General features: G+C 38.2%; 1 protein-coding gene across 2 annotated transcripts in view; it reads left to right on the top strand.

Moving 5' to 3' along the window:
- Positions 1-7395: 7395 nt before the first annotated feature.
- The window catches only part of LOC124291000 (zinc finger protein 608-like), a 28347-nt gene continuing 22436 nt past the window's right edge, over positions 7396-13306 (top strand). The window contains exons 1-2 of one of the 2 annotated variants that reach the window (XM_046727864.1): positions 7396-7711; positions 8246-8987. In XM_046727864.1, coding sequence (XP_046583820.1) covers positions 8460-8987 — 528 coding nt within the window. In that variant the 5' untranslated portion in view covers positions 7396-7711; positions 8246-8459. Of the gene's footprint in view, positions 7712-7902; positions 8083-8245; positions 8988-13306 lie in introns of those variants that run through there. The other variant, XM_046727865.1, reaches the window with a different exon arrangement.

Raw genomic sequence — 13306 nt, 5'->3', positions numbered from 1 at the left:
AAATGTTAGAAAATAAGCTTGTTCTAAATCATGTTTTGAAAAACAGTCTATAAAGTCTATGATAAGTTCCACAAGAAGCACTGTTTTACATTTTGCAAAGGGATGGGGCCTTATTTGGCTGTACTGAGTACAGAGCGCTAAACTGGCAGTGTAATAAGACATATTGAGCTGAGATAAGATGGTTTATTACCCCTGATACGTAACTGAAGTTTCACCTATTGTATAAGTTCCATATGACACGGTGGAGCAATTTTCATCTTCACCGCTGATTACTGTGGAAACTGACAACACTTGATTACACCGAGAGCTGGTGCGGATATTGTTACATAACACTTGACGACAGGCCACATGTGGGAGGGGCATAATGTGTGTTGATGTTAGTGTGATAAGTGGTGTATATACAGTGTACGTACACAGTCTATGGGATAGGATTACAACATAGGGTATAGTGGAAGGAGGGTCGATATCAACGTGAATGTTGGACTCTCATGAGAATAGAGCATGTACGTGTTAGATTGGAGGGACGCAAGATGTGTGTGTGTGGGAAGGTGTGTGTGTGTGTGTGTGTGTGTGTGTGTGAGATATTAAATTGTCACTCCATATCGGCATTTTTAAGCCATATAGGGTTTGGGAGTAGGGGTTGCGGGTACGTGAATAGGGGTTGGGTTGGGTGTAGCTGGTAATAAGAGGAAATGCAGCCTGATAAATGACGCATAAGGAAACCGTTCTAATTGTGGGTAATTATGTGTCTCAGTGTATCATCAGTACAATGGTGGTGTGAGCAGGATAATTGCGACGATGATGGTGACATACAGTGTGGGTTATTTATTATGTATACCCTTGGGACAGTTGATTTACAAGGTGAATTGGATGATTTAAGTGGAGCTTTTACAACAAGTGTGATTTAGAATATGAATTAAATCTGAATTAGATAAAGATTATCAATTACTATTGAACTTGATGTAAATAATGATTGTCCTGGTCGAAACCCTTACCATCACTCAGTGACCTCTCGGTGTATGACCTTTACATATTGGATGTCAAAGGAGGATCACCATAGCAACAACTGGAGAGGACTTAATAACCTTTCCTGCCAGTGAGGACGATCCATGTGGACAATGGCACATATTTCGGTATAGTTTGATGTATAAATCTTCCCACTGATTCGTCACGGCACCTCACCACGGGCATTGCATGACGGCCTCATCTTGAACCAGATTGGATCTGGCTTTGGGCTCCAGGCACTAGACGGATGACGAGTGAGCTAATTTGTAACCGTCTCACCTTGTTATCTTTTAAATACACACAGAAGGAGCCCATTTTCTGCATTGTAGACACATATTAATTCCCCGACGGTGACAACGGGTTATGAAATCAGGTATTACGTTGTAACTGCACCACGGTAACAGATAACCCGGTTTCTTGGGTCATATGGGCTGCGCTAAGATGCTGGAGAGTTCACTGGATAACAGGATTAAGTGGTCGTTTGTCATAGAACTATAATACATTACACCACTGTTTCGTGAACAAGATAATAAAGTATTCAAGTGTGTTTCAGAAGCCGACTTTGTAAACTACCTAATATTCTGGGCGTGGCACTACATAAATCTTATACTTCTAATACATAAATATATGTTTGGATTTCTGAAAAGAGGACCTCGATATTTCAAATACTTCATTAAGATTGATTTCAGCGAAATGCAACCACGTCCCATCATCCAACCATAAAGTAGACGCAATATTCCTAATTAATGTACCGTTAAACAATAATCACACTCATTGACTATAAACACTGCATGACCCCATTTTGTGAGTCATTTCACTCTAGTAGTATCACTCGACTAGCTTAATAATGTTTTTTTTGTTTTGCGATAAGATAGATGTTATCTCACTTTCGTCATTAAGGAATAGCCTTACTAACATGAACACAAAATCTAATACACATCTACGTGCCTATGGTCAATATCCGCCCGGAGAGCGGAAGGTCGCGGGTTCGATCCCCGACCGCGTCATACCAAGACGTTAAAATATGGTACTTGTTCGTCCCTGCCTGGCGCTCGGCATTAATGGGTACAACAAGGACTGGTCGGCTCGGAGTAAGTATAATGTGTCTGAGTGGGGTATTCATGCTTCACTGCGGCATGGTATCTTAGTGGGCTAGCACTATAAAACCAGCTTCAGTCTGGGCTAGTACAAGCAGCCGCACATACACATACACACGCATGCACATCGTCATATGAGCGAAATATTCTCAAGCACGACGTTAAACCCAATTTCACCTCACCTCACCTATGGTCAATAACGGCTTTATTAACTATATACATGTGTATATCCAAAATGCCTTAGGGCAGGGGACACCAGAGAGGTGTTGCACACATTGTATCCATGTTTGCAGTCAAACTATGGTCTTCAGCTTGAAGAACTAGTCTGTCTCACAGTCCCTGAACCACATTATTTTCCCTAATGCCTAGCCCTCCCTGAAGCTCTAAATGAAGCAAGTCCAGATTTCCACAGGTTCTCCCAACTCACTGGTGCTCTATTTCAATTGAAATGGGTTTATTTGTTGCTATCAAAATGATATATTCAGGGACTATAAGCGTTAGTCTACTTGAAGAACCAACGCTTTTATCACTGGTCCACCACACATCTCCTGAATCATCACAAGTCGGTAGTGCAGTATACACATAAAGCGAATCCTATCAATTTAAAATTAAATATCCAATACATGTTTTGGGTTTTGAAATAGGCAAAGATCAAATTATCTCAAATTCTGGTTTATGTTGTAAGCTTCTGAAGATTAAAGTAATGTGTTGAAACAAGTCTCATAGTTCAAAACGTATTTAATCCTTGTCATCATGATGGCCTACTAGAGATATCCATACGCCAATCGTCTTAATATGTCTCCACAAATAAACCCCATAAATATCTATCTGAAAATCGCCAATACACGCAACGCGCTTGTAATGGACGATTGTGATTGAGTGCGTCGTGAAAACCTGCCTCCCGCAGGCATTTCGTTGATGGAGGAATTCACATTATTGCCTTGAATGTTTCATATAAACCACGAACGCTGAAATAGGTAAGGGACAATCGATTTTACAGCGTATTCAGCGGGAGCAGGCGATGGGAAGGTTGGCAGTTTTCGATTTTATTCATTCTACATTGATAAATCATGATCGTTGTGAAGAAATATACACTCCTGCAATGTGACGTTTACTTTAAACTGATTGGCATTTTGGACTCCGTTCTTTTTATTGGAGTATACACCCAGTTACACGAAAAGGAGACGGCTCATATCAGTTTCATCTTCAAATGTAACTTCGTTTTATGGATTTTATTACACTTTAGACAGATTTTCGTGATTTAATGACGTTTTCCATTTTCCCAGACGAAGTTCATGTTTTGGTTACTAAGAAACCACATTAAATTTAATCAGGAATCCCTTGAGCTACATTGTTTTTGAACTTTTTTGGGTTAAATTATTTGTAATATGTTTCAAATAAAAACTGACACCAGTTCGAAAGATTGGAAAGAGCGATATTATACGCACATACCAGATCAAATAACTCGAAAACCAACGAATAGGAGTGTTTTCATTATTCATCTACTTTACGATTGAGTAAAAAATAATGGCAGCTGTAAACCCGAAGAGGAAAAAAACCCCAGAGCATATCTACTCCAGCAGCAAAGTTCATTGAGAGAAACAAGCTGCTGGTGCACACACACTGTAATATATTATTAGGAATACATATACTTGTGCAACAGACTTTAATGGTAGTGGAAAATATTTGTTTCTATAGCAATAACGTATGGATTAGTTTGCCTGTCTTTATTCGAATTAAGGGTATTGGCCATTACTCCTTCAGTGAAATGGCTCCGTTATTTGGATTCTTTTATCAAACATTGATATTAATTTATTGACGTTTACATTCCCTATACATGTAAATACGACAGAGCGATGTCTATAACATTAAATCTATAATCAATATTGAGACATGTACACATGTTGCCATTTAAAACAATATATATTTATAGATGATCTGTATATTCTCCGTTAGAAATACACAAAGCCAGCCGTACACTGTTATTGGAATGATCACAGGTTTTTTCTCCACAGTCGCCTATTAGCATAGAAATGGCTGTATGAGGGAACAGATCAATTCTGTAATCTCCTTTGGGCCAAACACAGGAGAGGCGGCCATCACTCGCTGAAAGCTGGCCGATTTTGATCAATCACTTTGAGACATAACACCGGTCATATCGTCCGGACAACTAGCTACACGGTCTCAGTCGCACGCAATCGGACGAGATTGTCATTCATATTTCATGTTGTCTGCTCCGAAGCCATGGTGAATATTGTCAAAGTGACTTTATAGTTAGCTAAATATTGACTTTTTAGTCGATAGCAACCCAATTTGACTTAGATTTCACGCATTAGTTTTTCGTCAACGGGTTTTGACACAGTTATACTGTAATGCTTCACACTGAACGAAGTCACAAAGTCGTGATGAGGTAAAGTTACTATTTTTAGGACAATGTTGTAAAACGTGTCAAAAAAGGATACACAGATGTACTTACATTTGTTTGGAAAAAAGGATAGCAGTTATCTGGCTATAAGTTTTGTTTTTGTAACACAGTGTATACGTTTGCGTACAATCGGTGTGTTGTGTTACTGGCTCACCATTGCCAGACAGGAAAACTGTTATGAGAGTTGTCAACACATTCTTCAGTAAACAACGAAAGAGTGAGGGTGTCCAAATATACGCTTAAAAGTGTAAAATAGTACTGTCGCCATACTGTCCTGCTCTTAAGCCTAAATGGTACTATTTCATAACACTGCACTTCTTTTAACATTGTACTACATCATCACACAGTCTAGTTGTAAAGCAATCAGTATAAATCGTCATACTCTCCTTCCCTTATCTTCAAAAACAGTAGGGCGGTGGGGTAGCCTAGTGGTTAAAGCGTTTGCTCGTCATGCCGAGGACCCGGGTTCGATTCCCCACATGGGTACAATGTGTGAAGCCCATTGCTGATGTTCCCCGCCGTGATATTGCTGGAATATTGCTAAAAGCGGCGTAAAACCAAACTCATTCACTCACTCCAAAATAGTACAATATCATGCATCAAACTGTCCTTCCCTGAAGGGTAAATAAGTACTGTATGATCACATTGCCGTCTTAACTGTAAAATAGCACAGGCTCGTCATAATCTCCATCTATTAAAGAAATAGTACTATATAAAAAAACACTTTCCTTCTCTTAGTAGCATCATAATAATTTATCGTCACACGGAAGTACTATATCATAACACTGTACCTCTCTTAACTTTAAATGTTACTATATCATCACATTGTTCGCCTGTTAAGGAAATAGTACTATATGACCAATCAGCACATCGAGTAAAACTGTATTAGAAATTAACACTATTTGTTAAAATAGCGGAGTACGTATCATTTAGTATGGCAGAGTATTACTGAGCTAAGGTACTAGTAACCTTTAAACTGTTTACGACCAAAGTCATCGTGAACATGTGATCGAGATACGATGCTGAATCCCAAATTATATGCAAATGGATTTAAATCTTTGGATTCTTCAACAAAGATCCCCCCTGACCTTTCCATGTCCGCAAAGCGAACATATCTAAGAAGTCCACTCTTTGTTCCATCGGCATACAAGGCGAGTCATGAACGACAGCATATTAAATTTCACACTAATTGATGTTGATAGCAGCAAACTCCCCAGACCCAGACAATACCACGCTGTGATTGGTTGAGTTATGCGAAATAACGCGTTTTGATTGGTCCGTGACAAATATTCCCTCGGTCTGTCCCCTTGTGTCGTCTTTGGGGATTATATGGCAAATAATTTCCATTAATCTTTTCCTTATTAACGAATGGCAATTAGTGGGTGCGTTCGGGCGTAACGAAAACCCCTGCTTTGTTCACGGATAGTGTTTACAGAGCTGAACGATGCCAACCAAGTGACTCCTTTCAATAAAGCGACACCCGGGATTGTTTAGCTTGTGGGATAATAACTTAATAAACGCTTCATACACGGCCTATTCAAATTAGGGTGCGTATTCTCGTGGTGTGAGAGTTCAACGCTGGTAATATCTAACCATAAACAGTTATTATTAACTATTACCACTGCCATACACATTTAAAACAAACCATCCTGACGCATAGCTATAAACGTTCAATTGAGATTCAGTTTCTGATGCGATGATTATAACAATAATATTACCTTGTCTGCTTTTTGTGAAAAGAAAAACATATCTATAAGGAAAGATCGTGTATGAAAAGAAACAAAGGCCATTCACAAAGAATCAGTACACCAAGGACCCCTATTAAAATCATAACATCACCCGGAAGGTTTGAAAGGAAGCTTTTTTATAGTTCATATCAACAATGAGAGAATAAACTGACTAAGCCACCGAAACTATAAAATTTAAAAAGAAGCATTTCTGTTTTCATCTCCACCTATGATACCCATGATGATTTACCGGTACATTATAGCTCTATTAATCAAATTATTAACAACATAATTATCATGTGAATCAACACGTACGCCAAGTTCCGTGTTGCCAATAATAACCAACAGATGCAAATTGGCTGTACTCAATAATACTTGATGAAATCGGTTTACAATAACAATGTTGAAAATCAATTATTGACATCCGCGCCCTCACCTCTAGAGCCTCCTAGTTTATTGTGCCATTAATGTCTCCCTTGCACGTATTGAACACTATGATAAAATGATCAGAAAAACTCACTAGAGTGTGTGCTTGGACTGGGAACTAGGATTATAAGCCTTGTCGGTGTCCAACTTACTTTTACACAACGTAAATCACTAGTCTCAGTATTTATCTCGATTTAGCTTTCCCATACATAAATCTAGATTCTACTGTCCCTTTGTATTGCAGGCATATCCCAAGGTTTAACGACTGCGCCAAAGCGGGTGTGCTTCCCGTACCATAAACACAAAGGCCATATTGAAATACCGTTTCTCTGTTGTATACATAGATATAAATTGATAAACAAGCATGTCATTTCTCGGGTAACCGTTTTATCGCTCGGGGATCCAAGCCTACATTCTATCTGCTGGGAAATTTATCTCGTAAAGGACCGCGTCATATATTAAACACATCGATGTAAGTGTCTATTATCACTGTTATATAGATTTAGCAGAAAACTCCTTACTCGCTGTCGGGTATATGTACCTACGTATATAAGTAGACAGGCCATTAGCTTGGCTAAATAGTTATTTAGTCTGGAAAGTAGGATTCAAAATGAACAAAGGGTTGCAGGGCGAATTACTGCCAAAGGTAGTCACACCTCTTACTTGCCGCGAGAAGGAACGAGTCGGTTCAATGCTCATTGAATCGCGCTGCTAACAGCTACTAAAATCATACATTCTTTTCACGTTCAATCGTGACGAGCAAGGGGCAGTGTTGATTACACACTCGAGTTTCTGACCGCCTGGACACACACGGTTTAGGGGCGGAGCTTTCTCGACCACTACACTCTCTAAGGCTGTCAATCAAAAAGGCTCGCCTGCGAACAAAGGACCCAGGCTCTATCAGCTTATTATTGCCGGCTGGTCGAGTTAGATGGTACAGTACTCTACCGACCAACCGCCTGTCTCTCACAGTGTGCTTCTCTCTAGTCCACAGTCATGGGCAAAGCAGTTTGAATGGAGAATTAATCGTGGTGAGTTGTTACAACTCTGGACTATGGATTTTGTGCCTTAGATTTGGGAATTTATCGTACATTTGACGAGTACGTTTCATCCATAAACGTGTGCTACACAATTTGAGTATGTTCTTTCACGGCGGGGACATCGAAACACTGATTCTGTTGTGTTCGTACTGATACTGGCTCTGGGTGTTCAGCTTGTGGGTTGCGTTATTTTCTCGCCCTGAGGAAAGATCGACCGATAGCGTTACAGCATTTTCAGTGCCTCACCGATCTCATTTCACGAATTCCTTTCTTCGTCAACTGTGTATTGTGCTTTCGTCTTGGATTTTTACTCTTTGTGATAAAATTTGGCCACTTTTCCACCGGATCGTTTTTTACACCGTGTAAAGTTGATTTCCTTGTTTCCATTGTATTGTCAATTGTACGCGTGTGATTTATTTGAAAGTCTCTCCGATATGTGGAATTTAGTGTCATTGATTATTAAACTGAGTTGATGCTGATGCTTATAATTGATGATGTGTTAATCAGTGTGTCTTTCTGTTGCAGAAGGATCCTCATGGATCTATGGATTACTGTGTGATCTTTCCCATGGAGGACTTTCTCATATGGATTTGATATCAACTTACAGTTGTTTGAGTGTTTCATGAGCACACTGGCTGCATACCCGTAAACTAGCCACACTGGCGTACCGAGCCGGACATTTAAGTGGCGAGAGCGGAACAAAAAATCACGGGGGTCTTCTTGGTAGGACACCGGGAAGATGAGTTCTGTCGAACACACTGCTACAGTGGACAGGGGATTAAAAATGAAGATTAAGCGTAAAAATGTGGGACAAAGTTCTAACAAAACTGATCAGAAGCACGAAATTGTGAAAACTGAAAAGGATGCCTGTAAGGCTGTGTCAAATTCTGAAGGAAATACTTTGCAAACAACTCAGAACTCAAACGGAGTGTTGGAGAAATCGACAAAGCACTGTTTGCTTTCAGAGAGGGGAGACCGATCGCCTATGAAAATGAAGGGGTCTCACAAGGGAGAAAAGAAAACCAAAGAAAAGGGTAAAACCGAGAGTGGGAACGTTTTAAACGGAGGCACTTCATGTGCCGGACCTTCTAGTGTAAGTAACGGTTTGGATGCCCTCCTCAACCAAGTTTCAATGGAACCTCGGGTCGGTGACAGTGCTCAAATGAAAAGGGAAAAAACAGTTAGTGATCCTTATGAATTTAATGCCAAACTTGAGGACGCAGGTCCAGGGATAGAACTACCAATGAAAAAGATGAAAAGTGAGAAGGTATGTGTTCGAGGGGTTTCACACTCACAGGAAGACAAAGAGAGTCTTTGCTTTGGTAGTATTGGAGGTAGTTGTTAGGAGGATAAGAGTAAGTTGGGAGATAACAAAAGCTGGACTGGGTTTTGTATGATAACGCGGATTAATGACATTAGTGGAGTACTTACAAGAATATCAGATTGCATGCTTCAAACAGGAGCAGGCCTTTCTAACTGTTACCTGGCAATGTGTTAATATTATCTCAGATAAACAAATATGGGTACTAAACTTTATTTGGTCAGTTGAAAATATTATTTGATCAGACTGAGATGAGTTTCTTAAAAAATCAAAGGGATGAAGAGATAAGCTTCTTCAAAAGTCAATAAGTTAGTGTTTTTTGTACTTAATAGTCAAACCTATTTTGTCTTTTATATTTGAATGCATGATTTTATTTGTAAATATTTTATTTTAAAATTAAATGTTCTCTTTTTTACTCAACCATAATCTTTTGTGCCCCTTGTTAAAGTGGTTTCGTGTATATATATTTGTCTGTTACTTTCCATTCCATTGCCAATATACTAATCATGTATTTAAAACAAACGCAGTATTGTAGATTGCCAATTTGTTTCAAACTATCGGTGTGCTTGAGACAGAAAATGACATATAATAGTTGATCAGATTTTCTGTAATTGTTCAGTAATGGACAATTGTCATTTATTAATGAGTTTTTCAGATGATACATTTACAATGTCTTATGAATGACAGATCACATTGCTATTTAAAAGGAAATAGAAATGCTGTAATAGGAAAGATTCATTGTGGTACAAACACCATCTCTATTTGAGTCATTTCCTTCTCATTCCAATAATCCTCATAACATTCAAGAATGCTTCAGATAGGTTCATGACTAAATATTTCTTTATGGCTAATGTACCTTGTTAACAAACTGGTGTTTGAAATGCCAGCAAGGAAGTCAATACACTTTGAGCAATTATCAAAATCAATATTTGGAGTAAGGCCAATGTTCTCTCTACATATGGCAATTAGGGCGTATCAGTAAGCACATGTTCAGTATGCATGCCACGATTGTTTCGAAATTATGACTAATTGATGTAATTAAGTGGTTTGGATAATACTTATCATCCTTATTAATTATTTTGTAATGCCATCTAAAACAAAGGTGATCTGGTGAATTCAGAAACCACAGAAAAACAGTAATTGATATTATTCTTGGGAAGTAATATTTTATTGAGTTATGCATATTAGCGCAAATATTATGGTCTGTAAATCTGTGTGTTACAGATCATCAAGATAATAACCTGAGAAACTGTTTCAGCAGAATGAGTTGCTGTAAAGCATGAGGTGGAGACATGCAAAGAGAAAACATCTGTTTAAACAGTTACAGTTTGAATGCTTTAGTACAGATGTCTTAAGAAATGCTTGTATGAGTAATTGTTTTGCTGGATTTTAAAAACCCAACTAACCTTGTTTTTTTATTGTAAATGTATAACAAATATATCATGTGAACAAAACATATAATACCTAACATAGTAAACCGTTAAGCATACTAAATAATGGTTTTGCTGTGTACACACAAATAGTATTGTTTCAAACCAACTGTCCCAGTAGAGCACCAAACTGAATTAATATAGTATTTCAAAAACACATTTAACCTTGTCACAGCATAAAACATACAGTGCAGAACGAAAACACATTTATCATTGTAGTATGGAACAGTTGCAAAATCATAAAAAATACCCAGGCATGATGAATCGAGCACATACTACCACATGAGACTGTTCCTAAACATTCTGTTAAGAACGTTATGGGTCTGTATGATTTCTCATTACTTTGGATGATAATTGCTTTTTCGTCAAGAAAAACACTTTTCCCTTCAAAGCCTAGTGGTAAGTTAATTACCAACCGAGCTTGTAGCCAGCGAGAGCGTATTCCGACTCAAGTGTTGTAAACGTTCACTCCGAAGATGAAAGCCGTCATAAATGTTTGAACAGGAGAAGCAGAATCTCCTACTGACTTTTCAAATCTGACAGGAAAGGAATGCAGAGTGAGACTCACTGTGAGTGAATGGAACACATTACTTAATATAGGCAGATGCCCTGTTTTTCATCTTCTCATGCCTGATATTATTAAAAAACCCGACCTAGGTCATTATTTTCTGCCTGAGATAGTGTTGTATTATTTTTATCATTTATAAATTCTGTCTTTATCAGCTTAATCCTGAAGTACTTAAAATATATTTTTTGATAAGAAAATATGTTGTTATCTGTAGACCTAATGTCTTCCATGAAAAGGTCATCAGTAAGCCGAGACTGTTGAATGGTTTATCCAAAAGAATCAAGGATACTTTTTGTCTGCTGGTGAAAGCTGAACATTTTTCAGCCCCCATGTTTGCTATGTAGAGCTTTGACTAGTTGAGTAATCCGGTCTTGACAGTCTGAAAACAGCTTTATGTACTTTCCACATTTGTAAACTTTGCCAGCAAGGTTGATAGTCAAGGCCCGTAATTGAATCTCAGGGCAAACAAGGAAAATGGGTATTTAATGAGTTTTGTAAGGAAAGAAGTCTCAGCTTTGGTGATTGGCGTAACTCCATGACAAGTATTCCTCTGATAATACTAGTTTCTGAGATAATAGTCTCAGTATCAAGATTTCCAGTGGGAATGTAGATTTCTTCTTGTGATGTACTGAAAGAAAGTTTAGGTAGGAGATTATTTGATAGGTTAGACGAGCAAAAAGCTCTGTGACTCATATTTCCTCAAGGACCTATCAGTTTCTGTGATCTTGTGAATAATGCCAAACGTTGCTGTAACAGAATACGTTCAGTTTGATCCAAGTAAAACAAAGATCAAACCGACAGCAGTGTAACTTGCTGGTAGTAATGAATGTTTGTTTCATATATATATTACTTCACTCTTGATAGGAGTATATTTTTATTTCAATACACATATGTCAAGTACACATTTGAAAAGAATGACACATTTTATGATGCCTATAAAATGTGGAGAAGTATGTATCTGGGATTTAAGGGGCTTTTGTTTCTTGCCTAAATCAGCTCAACATCTTGGGGAATACTTACAATGATGACAATATTGGAGGAATTTTGATTCTGTGAATTGTTTTCAATGTTGATTGGTTCCTGACATACATGAAAGTTAGCGACTTATTTCAATGATTAACAGATTCTGTTAAGTAGATAAGATCCCTGATTCACTGACTGTCCATGTTTTTAATGATTCATATGAATTTGATAGGATTGAAAAACAAAACATTTGCACCAGATCAAATTGATATATTTACCCTTTCAGTAGTCAAGGTTACATATACTACAAGCCATAACTCAATGTCCATGATATGGTCTATCATAGAAAAGGTGATAAAAAATAACTAAAGTTTTTCTCAAGTGTTTACCAATGATTAACAAAGGTGTCGAATAAACTGAAAATACATTCAGTGCACTCAAATAAACAATTTAATTAAATTCAGACCCCATCATGATACTTTGTTTGATAAATCTTGTTAAGCATTGTCACCAATACCCACCCCTCAGGCCCCTCCTCTCCTTCTCCAGCACTGTGACTCCAACCCAAGCCCCAACTGAATATGGACACTCACTGTTGGTCAGACAATATGAGAACAATAGCTGTCAGTGCAGTCCTAGGTATTTAGGATTATGCCACTCAAGGGATAGTTACACAAAGGCTATAGGGCAGCCATTCTGGGGGCTGTTTGTTCACACTCTCGGAGGCAGCGTTGTTGAAAGTACTATAGGTGGTCTTGTTCACACTGAGTTTCTGGGCAAGGTCGGAGCTGCACAGGCGTCCCATGGTGTTTCATTGAAATCCACATGAGCCATTATATGAAACTGTTTTGTCGTGTGGATGTATGCTTGTAGACTTAAATGAATTGCAACCTTCACTGTCAAACAGTTAATGGACCTTTTGGTGTTCCTTAATATGCAGGGTAAAAAGCTGAATATTTCGAATTGACGTACGAGTCATCATAATTTCCCCTCTACTTGTGATCACATGAATATAAACCTGCCAAAAATGAGGACATTAAACTCTCCCTCTTTAAAAGTAGTTATGAAGTTTCATAGTAAGTTGCTTGTGATAAGTAAAAAATAAGAATTTCTGTGATTTTAAAGGTTCAAGTATCCTCTGTCATAAAACTATGCTTGGGCAGAAGTGACATTCATTCCTAAATAACCCTTTAGCAGACTGGAGCTGATGTATTCAGGCGAAATAGACAGAAAGATATCACTTAGTGATGCTGACTTGTACAGGTTTAGCTACACAGCAAGACGTTTATTTTCACAACAAGTTT

The sequence above is a fragment of the Haliotis rubra genome, unplaced genomic scaffold (assembly GCF_003918875.1).
Source record: "Haliotis rubra isolate DU_JTF1 unplaced genomic scaffold, ASM391887v1 Scf48, whole genome shotgun sequence".
NCBI lineage: Eukaryota > Metazoa > Mollusca > Gastropoda > Lepetellida > Haliotidae > Haliotis > Haliotis rubra.
This window is presented reverse-complemented; position numbering and strand designations above follow the sequence as displayed.